Raw genomic sequence first — 21,952 nt, 5'->3', positions numbered from 1 at the left:
TTTTCCACAATTTTCAACAAAAGAATCTGATGATCATATTCACGCATACTAAAAACTTACCATATGGTTTTATGTAATTTTACTTTACCCGCACCTCTTTACCTCATTCAAATGGAGACAGATAACACAAATACTTAACATTTTCAAAAATGGAAAATCATATATTATACTGAGAGGAGAAAAATGGGTATACAGAAATGGGGTTGATGTGATTTTTATAAGAATTACTGGGTGTTAAGTTATAAGTATAAGGAATTTCTGAGAGAGGATTTAAAATTTGTCTTTTGAGATTTATAAACGCGTTACGTTACAAGACACACCCCTTGCTTTTAGAATAGATGGCGTATATATCTCTGTGGTCGTGGATTTAAGAGAGGTTGCCTCTGTTATCCTTAATGCGATTTCACTCCGATTGCAATTCACAATGGATTTAACGTTTGTCGAAAGCTCGATTCTCATTTATAATTCACGCGTGAATTCCACCCGAGTTGATACAAATCTACTAGGATCAATTTCTTAGTAAGCATATACATATATATATATATAACCAAAGTCGGCGTATTTATACATTTATTCGACAATTTCGTGACTAATCGACGAAGAAAATTCATCAATTTAAAGAAATTTTAAATTCTTTAAAATTAAATAATAAGTAAATTATTACTAATTCAATTACTACATTTATTAATGATATAATATATTGATAATAAATGTATTAATAAAAATTAATAGGGTCAGTTGGGGTAAATCGGGACAGGGGGTAAATGGGGACAAGAGGTTTTGGAGATCAGATCACCTGCAAGAGGTTTTGAGTATTGCCAAGCTTTTATCTTGACAATTGGCAGCAAGATAATTCAAGTTAACGCTCAATGCATAAAAACTTGCAAATCAAAGTCAAACTGTTTCAGTATTTTGTCGAGCATTTCAAAGAAAACAGACTTAAAAATCAAACCAAATTTTTTTCTTATTCCTTAAGACTCCCATAATAGAAATTCACTTGAATTTTTGACTTTTGTCAATTTAGTTAATAATAACAAGCTGTCTCCATTTACCCTGAGTTTTCAAATATTTGGGGTAAATGGGGACAGCTTGTCATTATTAACCAAATTGACAAAAATCAAATATTCAAGTGAATTTCTGTTATAGGAGTCATAAGGAATAAGAAAAAAATTTGGTGTGATTTTTACGTCTACTGTTTTTTTTCAAATGCGAGACAAAATACTGAAATAAAAAATAAATAAAAAAATTTCAACTATTATATATATATATCTACTACAAACTTTTTTTTCAAGTTTTTTCATCCCTTAATACAGTAATATACTTAAGGAAACTTTTTTCTTAAAACTTTCTTAGAAACTAAGCTGTCCCCATTTACCCCAAATTTTATGAAATTTTCTAAATTTTGTAGTAAATGGGGACAGTCAGTTTCATGCGTTTAAAGCTTAATCTAAATTTTTTTCTTTTAAAGGAAGAAACTTACGTAATTTGTGAAAAATAACGATTTTGTCCCCATTTACCCCAACTGACCCTATATACCTATTTATTAATTATATTAATTAACAATTTTTAATTATTAATAATAAGATTTTAATTGTTTTCTTTTCATTATAAGAATACCCTTATGAAAATTCGCTTATAAGAAAATAATGTTAAAGCTGAAATATTTTCAGTATAATGTTTTTTGTATAATATTTTCGCGATTATAGGTAATTTATTATAAGAAATTCATTATAAAATTTTTTTTCTCAAATAATTATAAAAATATAATTATTAGAGACTCTGTAATGAAATCATTACAATTTTATAATTATGAAAATGTAATTATAGAAAATAAAATTTTTCACGTGCAAAAATTAAAATATCATAAAATTAAAATTATAAAAATTTAATTACAGAAATTAATTAATTTTGTATTTTACTGATAACTATATATAGTTATCAGTAAAATACAAAATTACAAAACTATATACAGTTATCAGTAAAATACAAAATTAATTAATTTCTGTAATTAAATTTTTTATAATTTTATAATATTTTCATTTTTGCACGTGAAAAATTTTATTTTCTATAATTACATTTTCATAATTATAAAATTGTAATGATTTCATTACAGAGTCTCTAATAATTATATTTTTATAATTATATGAGAAAAAAAATTTCATAATGAATTTCTTATAATAAATTACCTATAATCGCGAAAATATTATACAAAAAACATTATACTGAAAACATTTCACCTTTAACATTATTTTCTTATAAGCGAATTTTCATAAGGGAATAAATTAACAATTTCAATTAAATAACAAAAACAAGTATTAACCAAAAATCTTCAAAACAACCCTAAGTAGCAAAAAAAAAAAAAAAACCATTAAAAAATTGAAAAAAAATTTTGGATTTAAAAAAAATGTTTTTGAGTAACTTTTTAAAAAAAAGAATAATTTTATAGGTATATATAGTATACAAAAATTCGAAAAAATTGCAAAATAACCCTTTATTTAGGGTTAAAATTGCAAAAACATGTAAAAACGGTAAAATATGTAAAATTTTCTAAAAGCATATGACAAAGGATTTTGATTTATTTGAAAATAAGTGAAAATAAATTTTCCAAGGCCGCTGTCGAGGTCGTTATTGCTATTGTAAATTTGTTAACCTAATACAATATAGAAGATTAATTTAAAATTCGATGAATTAAAATAATAATTAGTTAATTGAATGTCTTTTTAGTAAAATTTTAATTTTACAATTTTAATTTTTCAACTATTAAAAAAGAAAAAATTTTCTCATGATTCTTAAATAGTCGTGTCACACGTGATAACGAGCTGACTCCATCTTAATTTAAAGGTAAATCACACGACCTCGTCGCGACGAAGGAGGACTTTCGCTGACAAAGTGTGAGGAGGCTCGCGCACGGGGTCACGCCACTAGGTGCTCATTGGCAGTCAACCTTCAAGCAAAGATTGCTATTGGTTGAGGGTCGAGGGTCGACTCACCTACCCCTAACCTTTCATGACCTTCCACGCAAACTCGCGAGGTAACCACCCTTCTTTTATCTCGCTCTGCATCTAAAATAAGATAATCACACTTTTTCTTTAATATAAAAGGAGGATGTTATTTTTTAAATTTTGTTTTACACTAAAAAAAAAACTAAATTCATAATATTGTTTTTACCGACAAGTAATTTCAAGAATAACATATATTAAAGTAGATTTTATATTTCCTTTTTCAAAATTCTTATCATATGGCTAATAAAAAAATTTTCTTAACTGAGTTTCCCTTCTATGTTCTGTCGATAAGGTTGGGAGAATTAAGCGCGCGAAATTTAAATCCAAAACAGTGTGTTTTTGGAAAATTATTACCTCAATAATTCAATTGATCCTTTTTGATAAAATGCGAAGTCTACCCTCGCAATTTTATTTATCGGATCCTTTTTTTTTTTTTTTTTTTTTATTTTACTCTCTCACATCGCGACCATTTATCTCTCGATGTGCACTTCATTGGCGATCTTTGCGCGCTCATCATTTATAAAACCAACGAGATTCTTATCCACACACTTGACCATATAATATACTTTTTCTTCGTGTCGAGTTTCAGCAAAAATTCAGGTCGTTGACCATAGTAATATTTTTATGGTTCTCTGATAAGAAGAAATTGTGCGCCATTTTGGTGAATAGTTTTCAAGGGGCTTTTTTATATCCATATATACTATATCCGTTCTGTCAATAAACGGGCCTAAGCTTATATATGAAAGGGAAATTCCCGAGGGTCGCTTCCTTTGAGAGTTCCTCTTTTTTTTTTTTTTTTTTGATAAAGCAATATATCCGCGCTCACAGACAAGAACGACGATTTATAATATGCTCTTTATAAATTTAACTATATCATTATTGGACTTTCATTAAAAATTTTAATTAGAAGACAAGTATATTGAAAAAAAAACCGCAAATTTGAATCATGAAAATACCACTTTAGAAAAATATATAATTTTTACAAATTTACTAAAATTTAATTTAAAAAAGAATAGTCATAGTAATTTTAACCTTTTTTAATTTCACGAATGTTTATTGTATATTTTATTTCATTTAAGGAAAAAATATTAATGAATGACAATCTATATAATAGCGATATTATCTGTATAATATTAGTGTCTCTTATTGTTTGGAGGGGAATGCTCGTAATGCAATTACAGTAACACGATTACAGACGCATGCTTGGCCTGCTTTTCGTCACAAGAACACACAAACATTTCTGGGACAGATTTCCTGATAAACAAAGCAATTGTGTGTGTGTGTGCTAATGACAAAAACAATTATCTTAAATTAAAAAAGAAATAATAAATTATTTCTAAACTTGTCATTTCATTATTAAATATAAAATCAATCGACATAATATTAGTAAATTATTAAACTATAAAAAGGCTCAAAATAAAAATTCATAAAATATAAAATCTATCAGTGACAATAGTTTATTATTAAAAAATATAAATGTGATACATATAAGATTAAACATATAATCTATATTCAAAGTGCAAAAATTTATAAAAAACCACACAATTCAATCCTAATTTCTTAATAAAATACAAATTGTTCGAAAAACAATTTTTCGTATACGTATATCTATATTTAAATTAGAAAAGAAAGTTGAAAATTCTCAATGAATTCAGTTTATGGAAGATATTTAAATGTGAATAATTTAAAAGTATATACTATATAGTAATAGAAAAGAAATTGATCGTCTAAAAGTGTATAAAAATCGTATTATCCATTTATCAAAGGATAATAATAAGTTACATATATATATATATAGTAAATAATTATAATTCCATTCTAGTACTAGACGCTTGTTTATATTGATCATTTAAATAATTGAAAAGTGACTCTATGCAAGACCATGACGTCATTTCGTGAACACTGTGCCCTGTAAAAAAAACAGTTAATTTCTCTTTTATTTCTAAAAAAAAAAAATGTGAATAATTTCCTATATAGTTAAATTTATACCTGACGAAACTCGTACAATATCTCCACTTAAAGATAGTTCAGGTGTATCCAATGGTTTTTCCGAAGAAACCCAATTTTTAGCAATCTGTGAAAAAATGTTTGCCTTATTGATGGGGAAAAAAAAGTTTCAAACAAAACTATTAAATTCATATATATACATATATTGTGACGTTATTTTTTGTAATTGGCGTCACAATGACACCAACCCGTGTGGAAAAGTCGACTGGGTCCTAATCTGGGCCAAACTGGGTTTCCCAATGTCCAAAGTGGGCAACCCAGACAACGCCCAAACTGGGCGCGTAACGCTGATCCCAAAGATTTCCCAAGGTTGGGAAATCCCAGCTGGGGCCAGATTAAGTTATTCCATTTTTATTTATAATTGTTAATTGATAATTATATAAATAATTTAACAACAAAAGAGTAAATTAAATGAATAAATATAATTTCCTTTTAAATAAATGTTCCTTTTTTTAAATTAAATTGTATTAAATATGACGACTAACAAACAATGTATATAGTAAAAAAAGTAAAAAAAATATAAGGGTCAGACCATTATATTTCGACTAAAGTCGTTGCGGCCTAATTTTAAAAAAAATTGTCACTTGCACAGCAGCTAAATCGGATCGAAATCTACGCGCACCATAAATTCCGTTTTGGTCCCGAAACTATTCAGCTTTATTAATAATATTAGCAGATTATTATAGTTAATTATCGATTGCACTGCGAATTATTTTTTAATTCTGAAAAATATTTTAATTTTCGTCGTTATATCAATTTCAAAATCTAAACATTGAACACGATCGCTGAGAGTAGACCAACTTCAAGTTAGAAGCAAGTACAGTTTTAACCTGAAAATAATGTGCAATTTTTAATCGCCTATATCTCCTAAAATAGTTTCGGGACCAAAACGGAATTTATGGTGCGCGTAGATTTCGATCCGATTTAGCTGCTGTGCAAGTGCCAATTTTTTTTTTATTTTTCTTTAACGGAGATATTCAGTTGCAAATTTCGGAAAAATGCAGTAATTGCGAACTTTCAACTCAATATTTCTTTTATATTTAGTATGAAAATATAGAAAGTGCCAAGAAAATTTGAATGTCCTATCCATATACTTCATATTAGGTAAGTTCAAATTTAATTTAATAATTCCACTTAATTGTAATTAACTGATAAAAATCGAAAAATTAGGTTATTTGACAAACTAACTTTAAAGACATATTTTATCCATTATTTTAATTTTTTCACTAATTTAATCATTAGAAAATAATAAATCAATTCATTCTAAACAAGAAACAATCATTCTTTTTACCTTTTTAACAATTATTATATGTGTTTTTATATATTTTATAATTGCTAAAAAAGTGACAGTTTTCCGGACCTTCTTCACTTTAAACTCATATTTTGAGAAAAATAAAGAAATTTTTGTAATAATTCTTTTTATTTCGTTCTCTGCATATCATAAAGAATCAGAACTGCAAGTATCAATTTTTTTTAAAATTAGGCCGCAACGACTTTGGTCGAAATATAATGGTCTGACCCATAAAATTCATAAGGATTTCCCACGATGAAGAAATGAAGCAATTTAAAGAAGTATCTAAATGGCTAACAAATTTTTCAAGTGTAACACATTAATAGTTTCTATTAGACATTGTCTAAAATGTGAAAAAAATTTAATTTAAAAAATTCTAAAGATATAAACTCAGAAATAGAATTTTTGTTCTCACGCAAGGGTTCACTAAAAAAATGTATAGGGCATTTTTTGTGAGTTAAAGAGTTTTTCAAAAAATGAAAATTTAAATTAATTTAATTAAAAAATAATTATTTTGATTTAAAATATTTTTCAATTTTTAAATTTAGGCTGGTAAAGAATATCCTAATTTTAAATCTCATGCAATTATTATTTTTAATTCTTGCAATAATGCAATAAGATTAATTTTCTTAATTTTTATTTATTAAATTAAATTAAAAACATGTTTGTTTTCCTTTATAAATTATTTTAACATTAAACTAGATAATTTATTTTTAAAGTTGTTATTTATTAAATTAATAGGTTATTTGCAATATTAAAGTATAATTTATTTCGTCACTAGTTAATTATTTTATTTGAAACTAACAGTTGTCAAACATGAAGTTAGAGAATTGATTCCACCTTCATGTTGTATTTGTTTGCTACGTAGATAAAATATTTTAGGAAATTGACATGAATTCTATGTCTAATCCTTGTATTTTGAATTTCGCTATGAATAACGATTTAATGTTTACCACATTTTGAGAATTTTCTATATACTTGACACAAGTCCAATTGAAATACTGGAGTTCTATTTTTAAGGAATTTTGCATTAATTTAGTTTAAGTTAGTTTTAGATTGGCAGGCTTTGTTTAATTAACAAAGATGCTATTTATTTCGGTTATTAACAGGTTCCAACGTTTAAGTTATCGCGAGCTTGACATTGGAATAGTCGTTTAGATTGTATTAGTAATTCAGAATTCTAGGAGAATTAAGGTAGGAAAATATTTCTGATTGGTTAAAATTGAAGAAAATCGTTTAGTCATCTAGTGCCAATTTTAGTATGAATTAAAAATTTAGTTTCCACTCTCTCTCACTCTCTTGCCATCCAGCCCTCATCGAGTTAACAAGTTTAGTTTTCAAGTATGTGTTTCAAGTTACAGTTTGTGGTTACAGCCATATTAATAAAATCTAATTTATATCCAATTACAATATTATTTAGTTCAATTATTATAAATTCAGTTTAATTTAAAGTTCAAAACAGTTTATAATAACTCTTTTTTCCATGATGAGTCCATTCATCGATGCAGAGCATAACTGCGTCAGTCATTTTTAATAATTATCAATAATAATGTTTCACCTTCTTGCTACTGTTAATAATAACGGAATAAAGTCAATTTACAGTTTATAAAGAAAATATTATAATATCACTTGTTTATTCTATTGAAAATATAATATTCTTTTATTGTTAATTTATTGTTCACGAATTATTTATTGTTACCATGAACTGGTATGTGCAAAAGACTTAATTAATAATTCATATTGGTCGATCTTAATTAGTATTTTGATTAGTTATAAGTTTTGAGATGTAAGATTTGAGATTTAGATTATAGTTTAGTCCGGTTGACAATATATACAGGCGATACAAAAGTTGTCTAGCGCCCTTTCATACATAGGGGATCGATCAGAAGAATAAAAAGTTAAGTCGAATCGTAACGTTCTGCTTATTTTTGGTATTTGATTTTTTTTAAGATTTCAATTAACGTAAAATTAAGTTCTAAATATCGAGCCATTTTGTATTGAATTTGAGATCCAATTTAGTCAAATTTTAGTGATTTTAGTAATTTAGAATTTATTTAGAAAATACTGTATCATAAAATTGTAATTTATATTATTCGATAAAAATATTATGATGGAGAAAAAGACAGAAAACGGAAATAAATTTCGGTTTACCGAAATGTCATTTTGAAGAATCCGTTTAACTTGCATTGTATATAGTCAACGGTGCTATAACTTGTTTAACTTAAGTGGCTTCTCAATATTATTATAATATGTATATAGGATCCTCAATTTTTAAGCACCTGTAACCACAAAGCCACAAAGAGAAGACACTACATCCTTACATATATAATATAATACCGGTTGTTCCGATATCGAAATATATATCCTTCCGCATTATTCGAACTATCCGTGCGCGCACGTGCGCCTTTCACCACAAAAACCACAGAATTGACTTTGCCTCAACTATACCACACCTGGTTTACTCTTCCTCTCTTATTAAATCTTAGAAATTCATTTAACAATTATTATTATTATTATTCTTAATAAGAACGTTCTTAACGAGAAATTTCATCAACCATCTAATAAGTCTTGACTTAATGGTTTCTTTGAAAACCCTGTTAAGGGTTTGTGGGCAAAGGACGTTTTTTGTGGTTTCCTTCTCTGAAATAAACAATCATTTACAAATGATTAACAAATCCAAGTTTTACAAAAATTTTGTAAGCAGAACTGTGACTGTATTTTAAAACTTTTAACTTAAATTTCCCTCCTTAAACAAATTTTTTTTAAAAATTCAATCAAAATTTGAAATTTCTGATCGCACTATCAAAAACTGATCAAGTATAGTAGATCAACGGCACTAGGGCAATTGATATCGTACATATAGCAAACGTATATATACAAATCCTCTCTCTCTCTCTCTCTCTCTCTCTCTCTCTCTCTCTCTCTCTCTCTCTCTCTCTCTCTCTCTCTCTCTCTTGCTTTCTCTCTATCAATATTGAAGGCAAATCAAAACAGATCTTGAATCGTGATTTTGCGTCGATCAACGCGCAAAATGCAGCCACTTTACAAACGTACAGAGTGAACGCATCAATTTCGTCTGAATGTTGACTCAAAACGGGCAGCGCTAGCTAAACAAACATTCGTGTGTCCGTTGATTACATTATTCTCCTTTTGTGCGAATGTGAGTGAAATGGTGATATAGTAACTCGCAAACCTCTACTCTAATATACCTGAACGCGCGGTAGAAGTACATCAAATTGCACACAAATACTCTCTTGATCAAACAAGAAAATCTGGCATCTATCAAACTGTGTGCGCGCGCGAATTCTCTCTCTCTCTCATTCTCTCTCGTGGTTATCATTCATTCCCAAGAGAAATGCCGCCCGATTATATTTACACGAACTAGCCAAGTTTTCGAACAACCAAATAGTCCCGGGTATTTCTCTACTATTTACAAATGGTATACCAGCACTTTAATTAATTACCTGCCTACCTCCAATAATGTAATTATCGACGCTCTCGAACCCAATTTACAGAAGCAAAACTTTATATATACTAAAAGTAAAGAGCCACACCTATCTTCAATCAAACATTATATTATGTACTTTATAGATATTAAAAATTTGAAAAGACATGGTATATAATTGATAATTGGAAAAAGAATTATAAATTTTTTAATTGATCAGTACAGTGATATGAATCAATGTTAAATTAGTGATATTAATTATAAATGGGTAAATTTCAAACGTCGTATTTCACCACATTTCTAATACGCAACATTTGCTAACGTTGTAAGCGATAACGAATTTCGTTATATTTTACTAAACAAAAAAAAAGGAAATAAAAAACATTCCGAATTATTCGGATGAATGCTGTGCTAACTTTGTAAACAATATAATAAATTGCATTTTATTTTGTTAGAATAAAAATAACATATGGGAGACATTCCAAAATGTTTTCGGATTAATACTAAGCTAACTTTAGATGTGACAAAGTATAATTAATTAATTTTTTCTGGAAGAAAAATAACAAATGGAAAATATTCCAAATTGTTTGCAAATAAACACTGGACTAACTTTGTAAACGATAATGAATTTCCTTACATTTTTATAAAATATAACGAACCAAACGGTGTCGTTTTATTTTTAATTCAATCCGCGCTTCAGAAAAATAAATTTTTATATTATTTAATGTTTAGTATTTAAAACTTAAATGCGTGACAATGCTGATAAAGCATTTTTTGTTTTTCACTTTCATTAATATCATTAAAAAATGCAAGTCGAATCTAACATGCTGCATTCACAGAAAATTAAAAGGCATTAAAATAAGCTGCAACGTTTATTATTTTAATCCAATTTTGCTTATTTTAATACCAAAATGGATTAAAATAATAAGCGTTGCAGCTTATTTTAATGCCTTTTAATTTTCTGTGTTGCTAAAACTACATACGTATACAAAAATTAGCTAAAACAAGAACCGCAAGAACTCATATTGCGTCAATGACTTAAAATGCAGTTCGTTGGTAAAATAAAAGACTTGAAGTTTTCATATGGAAAACTGAAGGTTGCAAAACCTTCTTTCGGAACTATAACCAATATTAAGCCTACTTTATTAAGTAAAATTTTATGGCCTCAAATAAGTTCTATAAAACAGCAGAGATTGACAAATGTTTTGAGAAATACTTTTCCTCATAATAATTTTCAACTCATCAAAATACCCTTTCAAATGTCCTAAATTTCATGTATTAAAACCGAAGCACGCCTTGTACAGCAGCTTTTTTGCGATTGTAAATTCGGTACAAGGTGTATCGTGATGTCGCCCATCCGCTAGATTCGGCTGTTCCAAAAGTTCTCTCAAAACAATTGTGATCAAGCAGACGTTAAAGGCATGAGTTTCAATCGCAAGAAGTCTGTGAAACTAGTGTCGTATTTGAGTTAATTAAGAAACAATTTATACAGAATATCCATAATTTGATCTTTAAGCAATAACACGTATCTTACAAGTATAGTATAGTCCTTTCGTCATGATGTGATTTATATTGACTATTTTACATCATCCAAATGTAAAAGTTTGAACTCAATTTAGTGAATGACGAATTAAATAACCTTATGAAAGTTACAAGAACGAAAAAATTTGGTAAAATGTGTACTTAATTATCAATTGCAACTCGACACTACTTTTCCAGATGAGACATGGGAAATTCAACTCATTGATATCGGGTCGTGCCCGCATTAAAAGAAAGCCTATAGTTTGACACTTCTTACACCAATCTGATGCGGTACAAAATAAGAAAACAACTACGTAAGTAACGATTGTATCGTTCCTCTTCATAAAACTCATTTTTAAAAGCAAACTACGACAAACTTGAAAGAATAATGTGTTGTTTTAGCCTGTGTCTATCCTTGGTTCTTATTTGAAATAAAATTGTTTATTTATTGAATAATGATAAATAGAATTTGAAATTGTAAATTCACAGAAAAAAAGGTGGATAAAAAGTTGTAAAGATAGAGGATAAAAGTCGTTAGGATACAGGGTAAAGGATAAAAATGTTACTAAAATATTACTAGAAAAATGGATGTCATATTTGAGTAAACTGTCTAATTTTAATAAAAATATTAGTAATTTTACAGTTAACTTATTAAATCCACAAATTTTATATAAATGGAAATATGGAAATATTTTGCCTATAATTATTGTCTATTAATAAAAATATCTTTGACTAATTTATAAAATCTGACTACCTATAATTATGTCAACGATTCAATTTCTTCACTTTGGCAGAAAGATGTATTATATTAGTCTTACTTTTTATATTCAAAATTATAAACTCTTAATTTGATTGTCCGTATCTCTTGAGTCAAGTAAATTTTAGAATACCACGCTTTTCATCAAGATCATATGCGCCTTTTCCTGTACCTGTAATTTAACTCTGGTTGTATCAGTTTTGAGAAATATCACAATAAATAATTAAGTTTGTTAATATTTTAATTATTTTTCAAATTTATTTCTTTTCCTGCACCATCATAATTCTAAACAACTAGAATAAAACTAACATTTGGGAAACGTTCCAAATTGTTTACGAATTAATACTGGGCTAACTGTATAAGTGACAAAGTATTTGAATAAACTTTTTTCTGACAAAAATAACACAGGACCACAAAGGGAAATTGAGGTGGACATGTTCCAAGCGTAGCTGACCTTTATGTTTTTGGGGTCGCTGATTACGATGCCGGTGTCCGTATGACCCCATCACGTCAGCATCAAGGTCAACTGAAGGTCAAATACCCTAAATTCGAATATTTAATTTTTTTGACCCCGGAATCAGAAAGAGCGGAAAATTTTACGTCCAGATAAGTTTTGACCTTTTTTTTAAACTAACATTTCAAGGTCATTTCAAGATCATTTAGAGGTCAAATTCTACTTTTAATCTCTCGGCCGGAATTTTAGCATGGATTTGGTCCTAGAATAGTTGCTTTTTATGTTTTTAGGGTCGCTGATTACGATGCCGTTGTCCGTATGACCCCATCACGTCAGCATCAAGGTCAACTGAAGGTCAAACACCCTAAATTCGAATATTTAATTTTTTTGACCCCGGAATCAGAAAGAGCGGAAAATTTTACGTCCAGATACATTTTGACCTTTTTTTTTAGACTAACATTTCAAGGTCATTTAGAGGTCAAATTCTTCTTTTAATCTCTCGGCCGGAATTTTAGCATGGATTTGGTCCTAGAACAGTTGCATTTTATGTTTTTAGTGTCGCTGATTACGATGCCGGTGTCCGTATGACCCCATCACGTAAGCATCAATGTCAACTCAAGGTCAAACACCTAAATTTCGAATATTTAATTTTTTTGACCCCGGAATCAGAAAGAGCGGAAAATTTTACGTCCAGATACGTTTTGAACTTTTTTTAAACTAACATTTCAAGGTTATTTCAAGGTCAACTCAAGGTCAAATTCATCTTTTAATCTGTCTGCCGGACACCAGCATCGTAATCAGCGACCCCAAAAACATAAAAAGCAACTGTTCTAGGACCAAATCCAGGCTAAAATTCCTGCCGAAAGATTAAAAGAAGAATTTGACCTCTAGATGACCTTGAAATGTTAGTTTAAAAAAAAGTCAAAACGTATTTGGACGTAAAATTTTCCGCTCTTTCTGATTCCGGGGTCAAAAAAATTAAATTTTCGAAATTAAGGTGTTTGACCTTGAGTTGACCTAGAAATGACCTTGAAATGTTAGTTTAAAAAAAAGGTCAAAACGTATCTGGACGTAAAATTTTCCGCTCTTTCTGATTCCGGGGTCAAAAAAATTAAATATTCGAATTTAGGGTGTTTGACCTTCAGTTGACCATGATGTTGACGTGATGAGGTCATACGGACAGCGGCATCGTAATCAGCGACCCCAAAAACATAAAGGTCACCTACGCTTGGAACATGTCCACCTCAATTTCCCTTTGTTGTCCTGTGTAACAAATGGAAAATATTCTAAAAATTGTTTATGGAAGAATACTGGGCTAACATATAGTAGGCAATTTTCTGCAATTGAGTGAATGATTTTTAATTATTAAATTTCACTTTGTATTCAAATTTCAAAATCAATTTTTACGTATAGATATTGGTTTTTAATGCTGAATCCTAATTGTACAATACAAAAAATTCATTAATTTAACACTTGTCAAATTTTGATTGATCATAATTTTTGTAGAGGTTCCTTGAGAATTGTTCATTGTATAACCGGACAACTTCTATATATATATAATCGAAATAAAAATGAAATGCCTCTTCTGTTGAGTGTTTAATAACTGCACAGAAAAGATATTTCAGAGACTTGTGATTAGACCTACAGAGTTAAGTACCTCAACGTTAAAAGTCGTAGACAATTCAGTGGTAAGAAGTATCCCATTAGACATTAGTGACTCCCGCAGCAATAGGTTGATGGTATACAAGGGGCGTTATATAGGTTCCTGGCATGCTACACCAGATAGCCACTTCTCTCGGCAGCTACTTCACTCAAACCCGAAAGTTGAGAGGAGAATATACCGGCTATTGTCAGAGCACGACATTCATCCTCCCCGATATACCCCTGTACTTTTCTTTAGTCAGGTTCCTACAGGGTGGCCTAATCTTTTCTACCGCATATATAAATGCAGAAAAAAATTAATACCAATTTTTTATTAAATTATTATTATTATTATTCTAACTTTTGGGAAAAAGAAACATCAAAAAAATGTTTTCATATTCAATTTCTATCATTTTTCATGAATACCTGTGTTCAACAATATTACTGACTTACAGTCAAAAAAATATCAATGGAACCTATGCAATTACTCCAGCAGAAATAGTCGTATATAACAAAATATAATATCTAAAATTCTGAATATAAAAACTTCAACATTTTAATATGCGTCATATTTTCTTTTTTTTTTTTTTTGAAATTCCATCAGTCGAAAACTCTGATCAGTAACGTTTGGCGAAAAAAAGTTCTTCTATTCAGAACGACTTCATATCCATTTGCTTCAAAGGAAAATCAATAACGAGCAGAGCATAACTTTTTTTTTGCGCAATTTTTTTGTGAAAAAGAGCAACGTACATACTTTCCAATCTTTCTTTCATCGTTGAAATATATATATATATGTAGGGTGCTTTTATATATGGGTAAAACTATCGTAAAGAGAATATTTCTGCACGCACTAATTTCCCTTGAGAGAGAGAAAAAACTGTCTCCCTAAATATGACTTCGATGACGCGGAATGATGAGCCACTGACATTCGATAATTACCCGCCTTGTCGAAGGAGTTCTTTTAAAAAAAGAAAAAAAAACTCCAAGGTATTTATTGACTTTGCTCCAGTAGATATTTAGTCAAATATCATGGATCACCTCTTGACTGCTCAAGTGACTAATAGAAGAAGTCACGCGGTTTTATTGTATAGCAAACAATACCAGCAGATGCATAATCTTTTAAAAAAAAAAAATTCACAAACGAACGGCTTTATACTAAGTGGATCTAAATAAAAATTATAAAAATATTTCCTTATTCATAAAACTTTTAATAAATTAGAAAACTAATCACGATTGAAAAAAATATTTTGGTTTTTTTTTATAAATTTTAGTCAAATTGCTATTATAGAAAATCACGAGAGAGAAAAAATAGGAAACTTTATGAGTGTCATTGATATGTCGCACATGGGAGACTGCCCGAGGTGGTAAAGTGCCACTCGGTAATATAGACAGCTAATAAGAGAACTCATGCCGTGTCATTTGAGAAAGGACAATGCCACAGATGGACAAATCGCTCTACGGAGAACCCCCATCAATTCCATCAATTACTACATACGACTTGGCGTTTAAGTGTAAGGGAGGCCAATTTTGCAATGATTCTTTATCCGTCTGGCGATATGTCGCGACAAAAGGTCTTCCATCGCGAATCGAGAAATTATGTTTGACATTTTGAACTAGTCACACACTCTAACACTATATATATGCAAGAATTAATGAAATAAAATTCGAAATGTTTTTTAAAAAAAAGTTTTTAATTAATTTTAATAATTTATATATTTATAAAAAAAAAAGATGGTTCTGACACTTGACTACACCACAAGTCCTTTAAGAAGAAGAATATTTATAAGAAAACAATTTAAAAATAATTCTACTTATCAATTAGCTATACTAACTTTGTAAGTAAAAAAATATTTAAATAAATTTTTCTATAGAAGAAAAAATAATAATTAGAAGGTTTCGTATGAATAAAACGATAACATTCGGACCATTGTTGTTTTAATAAAGGTTTACTCCAACGTTTCGAAATCTAAATGATTTCCTCCTCAGGGAGTCAAATAAGAAACATATGTCAAGTCATAGAAATAATGATCAATTGCGGTGTCAAATTAATAAAAACAAACCACCTTAACGTTGGAGAAAAACATAGAGTTTGGAGTTCAAATCAATCAGTCCATTTTTTAAAAACAAGTAATAACTGAACAGACACATTATAAATAAAACATATGATAAATAAATAAATAAATCACACAATCTATAAATAAACAATATAAAATGAAATAAAATAAAATATTAGGTGTTCTGTTCCCAACGTCAACTTTAAAACTTTTTAAAAAATAATAATTGAAAACATTCTACATTGTTTACAGATGAATACCTAGGCTAACTTTGTAACTAATAAAATATTTAAATAAATTTTTCAAGTAAAAAACTAACAAGCGGAAAACCAATTGTTTACGGATAAATACTGGGCTAACTTCCCCGTTAGATTATATCATCTTCCGAAAAACTCTTTCTTGGCTAAAAAAAAATTTATAAAATGAATGATTCTCGGTAACCAAGACAGTGTCTTTTTTGTTTGGCTATAGCATATAATATGCGAATTATATTCGGTTACATAAAATGTTCTTCATTCTGAGACCTCGCGACAACTGTTTGTTTTGCAATGCTAGCAATTACGATCTGCCTCACTTTCTGACTGTCTATCCTCGTTATGAAGACATCAGAATATTTTTTTCCCCCAGATATTCTGTCTAGTGATTGCCATGAATCATTTTGGATAAATATACTTTCGTAAATTGTAAATCATTGTAAATATCATAAATATGCTGATGATTTTAAAATTTATTTGTCGGGACTAAAATTTTTTCAGTTTGGGGACCTTCTGAAGACGTATTTAAAACATTTTGGGAACAATTTCAGGATACTCTTAAGATGTTCTAGAGACGTTTCTGAGGCAGAGTTAGAAAATATTTTGGGCGTCTTTAAGTCATCTTTTTTATATCTTTGAAACATTGATGCAATATCCTAGGACACTTTGGAACGTTCTAAAGTCATTCTAAAGACGTCTTGGTCAATCTATTTTTCGTTTAGAAGCATCGAAACTATTCAAATCTCCACAACTTTTAGATGAACAGAATGAAGGAACACATAGTCTATTTGTAGATACACCTATATAAATTGAAAAATCTATTAATTTACACACTGTAAAAATATTAACTTTACCTTTATTAAGTGGTCAGCGCCTTTTGAAGGCATCACATGAACAGAATCAGTCAAAGCAATGGCAAAAATTCTGTTTGTAACTTCTTCTGGATTTCGTATACCCTAGAAAAGAATTTTTTTTTTTTTATTTTTTCACATCAAGATGAAAAATTTATTCACAGTAAAAAAAAATTAAACTTACAAATTTGACCGTACAAACACCTCCATAACTGTGAGCTATAATGGCAATATGTTTAACGTTTGAAGGTTTAATATAATCTTTCCAAACAGTTTCCATATGTTTTTCCGGATTTTCACTATCCTGAAGTATTAAAAGAAAAAATTATTAGTCTCATTCTGCCAAGAATTTTTTTGTAAAATAATATATATATATATATATTTCGGAAAAATTTACTTTAATTTCTTTCTGCTTTCCTTTCACTAGTCTATGATTATCATTTGTATTTAAGACAATCACTGCGTATCCTAATTCTCTGGCCTTCTTCACATAAGGTATTTGTGTGCCTGAATTAAGATTGTCATTAATAATTAAACGTCTAGCCCATTGTCCAGCTCTTACAACACCACTTCCGTGAATTAAAACTATTAATTTTTCATTTTCTAAATAATCATCACTTGCAAAGACAAATGTCCTTAATTCTTCAGAATCTTTACTGTTCTTTGGAACTGGCAACCTTTTTAATCCTTCTTTTTCCAAAAGACTATACACGTAATGATTAATAACCTTAAAATATTAAAATTAAATTATTATTTGTTTTAAAAAAAAAAAAATTTTTTTTTCAATTTATTTACATTTATAAATTACGTACTTCACCTAAAGCTTCATAATGTTTTTGATTGTAGTCTGAATCATCAGAAACATTAAATTCAAAAGGTTTATTTGATGTATCTCCCGTTTCTGGGTCAAGTTTTCGAAGTTTTCCATCTATAAATGAAAATTTTTTAATAATTATTAATATTTTATTTTCTAAGTCTAAAAAAATATCTTTAAAAAAAAATTACTGGAACATTTTTAATTAATAATAAATAATAATTAAAATTAATTAATTTAATTAATTATATGTGAACTATTAATAGCTAATTAAAGGCAAAGTTCTTTTTCTTTAATTACGTATGTTTAACGATTTGGGAAAATCCAACAATTTTTTACGGGATTTTTTCTTTACATACATTTTGAAATTAGTAAATTATATTATAATGATAATTTTTATTTAATAATATCAAGAGTAAAATATTTCCCAACAATATTAACATTGTGGACTAAATAATTACAAAAAAAAATTCTTAAACGGTAGAAATAATTATTACAGGCCTCGGATCGACTTTGAGACACAAAAAAAGTCATTTTAGTCGATTTATATTCCAAAAAAAGTCGATTTTTTTTATTTTAACAAAATTGAATTGGTTAATAAATATTTTATTTTAAATAACTAATGTTATTAGGTATTAAATTCATTTTATTAATTCTATAATGAGAATAATTCTATAATGAATATTATCAAGAAAATTTATTTCGAATATTTCAGATTCGAACTAATTGTAAGACAAAGTTTCAAAATTATAAATAGGACAAATTTCTAAAAAAAATTCTTAAAATTCTATTTTTATAATTTTTTGAAGTCCGATTTAAACAATTTATTCGAATTAAAAATTTTGTTATAGTTTTTAGTTTTGATGGTCAAAAAAATTTCAAGCAATACTTAATCAAGTTTTACAGATTTTTAAATAACAATTTTTTTAAATAATTATTTTACAAGAGTTAAAGGGGAAAAACTCGTGTAAAAAATATTTTTTTTACAATTTTTTTTTTTTTTGCTTTAAAAATTAGTTTACTATCTGTAGAATATGATCCTATATTTCTAATCTATAATTATATGTATGAATGTCGATAGTAAACATATGTTTAGCACTTTAGATACAACCAAATGTAGCTAACTATGAGCACGAGATCCCTCTATTCTTTCGGTTTCTTGTCAATATAATTTTATTAATTGTCATCAGCAAGCACCATAAGCAAGTGATAGTAAATCTTGGTTTTTGTGCAATAGTTATTTTCGAATACATAACGTCTTCAAGGCAATAGTTAAAACACTACTTTAATGTATCGAAAACTTTATACGCGTTTTTCTCGAAACGTGTTTTTTCGCGCGCCGTGCAATGTAACTCAGACAATTTTTAACCGATTTTAATCAAACTTAGCACAAATCTTCTTTATCTTACTGGCTATTGCAAGACGAGCTTCTTTTTTAAATAAAAATTTTTTTAACAATTGTTTATAAAAAAAGTGATTTTTTTTCAAAATGGTCCCAAATTTTCAAAAAAAATTTTTTTTTAGTTTTCTCTTCGTCATCCAAGGCGTATTTGCGTATTTTAACGGTAAAAATTTTGATTTTTAATTTTAGTTGAGATTTGTGACTTGTAGGCTGCACGGCGCAAAATCAAAGATGCAACTTAAACGCCTGTAAAGCCGACATTTTGTAATATTTTTTAATAAAAAAATTTTTTTCATAAAGCTTTTATTGTGTACTTTAAGGTATGCTTTACTTTAATTCAATAAACTTTACCAGTCCTTGCAAAAAAAAAATCCCAAAAAAACGTGCATTTACACGAGTTTCCCCCCTTAAAGTTGAAATTTTTAGAAATAATTTAATATCAAAAGATTTTATTAATTTTCAGACAATAATTAAATTTTAAAGAACTAAAAATAATTTATCAAATAATTTTAGATAACATTTTTAAAATTTTTTTTTAATTTAAAATCAAATAATTTTAGATAACATTTTTTAAATTGTAATTGAATTTTCGAAGATTTATAATTCAGATTTTTGAAATTAATTGAACTTCAAGTGATTATTAATTAAAAGTTTTTAACAATTTCTGTTACTAAAAAATTTATTAGAAATTCCAGACAAAAATGGTTTCAAATAGTTAAATTTTCGAAGAATATTATAAAAATCATTAAAAATAATTGAATTTCAAGAGATTTATAATTGAAATTATTAAATTTCAAAAAATTTTCAAAATAATTAAATTTTGGAAACTTTTAAATTGAAATTTTTGAAAATAATTGAATTTCTAAAGATTGTATTAAATTTCAAACAATAATTATAATAAGAGAAATTTTTAGTAATTTCAGTTGATGAAGAATTTTATTAGAAATCACATAAAAAAAATTGAATTACAAAAGTTTTTAATTGACAAATTCCTTCAGATAATTGAATTTTCGAAGAATATTATAAAAATCATTAAAAATAATTGAAAATTTACGCAAATAATTAAATTTCAAGTGATTTTGAATTAAAAATTTTTGTTAATTATATTTGCTAATTTTTTTTTTAAATTATAAACAATTATTAAATTTCATAAAAATTTTAATTTAAAAAATAGTTTAAGATAATTGAATTTGTGAAGAATTTCATTAAAATTATTAAAAATAATTAATTGAATGAAGAATTTTTTTCAAAAAATTTATTTTAAATAATTGAAATAAAGAAGATCTGAAGAATCGTCATTTGTTTTTCGTTTTGAACAATATAGATTGTAGCGTAAAAAATATTTAGTTTTTTAAAAATAATTATTTCAGCACTAAAGGAAAATGGATCACGCAAAAAAAAAAATTATTATTTCTAAACATATTTCGAACATTTATATCTATAAATCAAATGGGTGCGTTTAATTTAAAAATTTTCATATTTATAACGTTAAATTATTGTCCTGTTCTGGAGATTTGCCCATAAACTTTGTAGTATACAGAAATAAAAAAAAAAAAAACTATACTTACTCTCATTAAAGCCATAGCCAAATTCTTCTAATGTTTTTGGAAATTCGGAATGTGCCATTGTTCTTTTTGTTAAATACTGAAGAAAAAATGTATACAATATTCAATTCTGAGATTTGTTTACAAACGCGTTTCATCAATTCATAAACCGCGCATAACCTAAAAATTTGACATTTATACATATATATATATTAAAAAAAATAATAAAAAAAAAGAAACGAAGAACATGTATAATAAATTATAATAAAACTTACCTCTAATGTTAATAGATAAAATCCAATTAGGAACGATTTTTTTAATTTTACAGATTGCATTTATAATTATTTAATATTTTTTTTTTGTTATAAACTTATGTTCTGTATACAAAGAACACAAAGCATCACTGACATCAAATAAATGCTTTATCTTTACTACTTTGTTCACTTTCCAATAATTCACTGCAACGTATCTACCTGTAAAGTAATAAAGTAAATTATCATTTTGTTAAATATGTCAATGATTATTAGTTAATGATAACAAAGTTAGATATACATTGATGCAAACTAAACAAAATACAAAACTGTATCCCCACTTTTAGCGTTTACTTGGAATATAATGGCAAGTTCACATGTTGAAGTTAAATATAAAGTAACCTTAAATGGTGGGAATTTCAAAATTTCGAAATTTGTTTTTATGTAAAAATAAAATTTTATATAAATCGCTTTTTTTTATTATTAATATTTTAAAATTTATTAACTTTAATATTCTCTATTAAATAATGTATTTTTTGAAATTAAAACTTCTTGGTAAATGATTTGACTTATTATATCTATTTTATCGACACGGTAATTTGTTAACGTTTTGAACTTGCGCGCCAAATTTCGTAAAAAAAATAGAATTAAATATTATTAGGTT

The 21,952-nt window shown here is 27.5% G+C and overlaps 1 protein-coding gene across 2 annotated transcripts; it reads right to left on the bottom strand.

The window, feature by feature from the left end:
* Positions 1-4,434: 4,434 nt before the first annotated feature.
* On the bottom strand, positions 4,435-21,651 carry LOC127281594 (FAM172 family protein homolog CG10038). 2 transcript variants are annotated; one of them, XM_051305367.1, is made up of 9 exons: positions 21,590-21,651; positions 21,313-21,510; positions 21,062-21,137; positions 18,090-18,205; positions 17,675-18,004; positions 17,462-17,581; positions 17,281-17,382; positions 4,992-5,076; positions 4,435-4,911 (listed from the first exon to the last, which is right to left on the bottom strand). In XM_051305367.1, the coding sequence occupies exons 2-9, from the start codon at positions 21,370-21,372 to the stop codon at positions 4,808-4,810; spliced, it is 993 nt and encodes a 330-aa protein (XP_051161324.1). In that variant the 5' UTR covers positions 21,373-21,510; positions 21,590-21,651; the 3' UTR covers positions 4,435-4,807. The 2 variants fall into 2 exon arrangements, with proteins under 2 accessions (XP_051161324.1, XP_051161325.1); XM_051305368.1 differs by lacking the exon at positions 21,590-21,651 and having other exon boundaries at positions 21,062-21,217; positions 21,313-21,583.
* Between the last annotated feature and the right edge of the window lie 301 nt (positions 21,652-21,952).

This window comes from Leptopilina boulardi, unplaced genomic scaffold (genome assembly GCF_019393585.1).
Source record: "Leptopilina boulardi isolate dan_hultmark-lab unplaced genomic scaffold, ZJU_Lbou_2.1 LbouV2_273, whole genome shotgun sequence".
NCBI lineage: Eukaryota > Metazoa > Arthropoda > Insecta > Hymenoptera > Figitidae > Leptopilina > Leptopilina boulardi.
Note: the sequence above shows the minus strand (reverse complement) of the source record. Positions and strands in the feature narration are given on the sequence as shown.

Excerpts from the sequence above, each read along its gene's own strand:
- LOC127281594 (XM_051305367.1), bottom strand. The coding sequence starts at position 21,372 with ATGCAATCTGTAAAATTAAAAAAATCGTTCCTAATTGGATTTTATCTA. Across the intron at positions 21,138-21,312 it reads TTTATCTATTAACATTAGAG|TATTTAACAAAAAGAACAAT; the intron begins GTAAGTTTTATT and ends TTTTTTCTTCAG. Across the intron at positions 18,206-21,061 it reads TGGCTATGGCTTTAATGAGA|ATGGAAAACTTCGAAAACTT; the intron begins GTAAGTATAGTT and ends TTTCATTTATAG.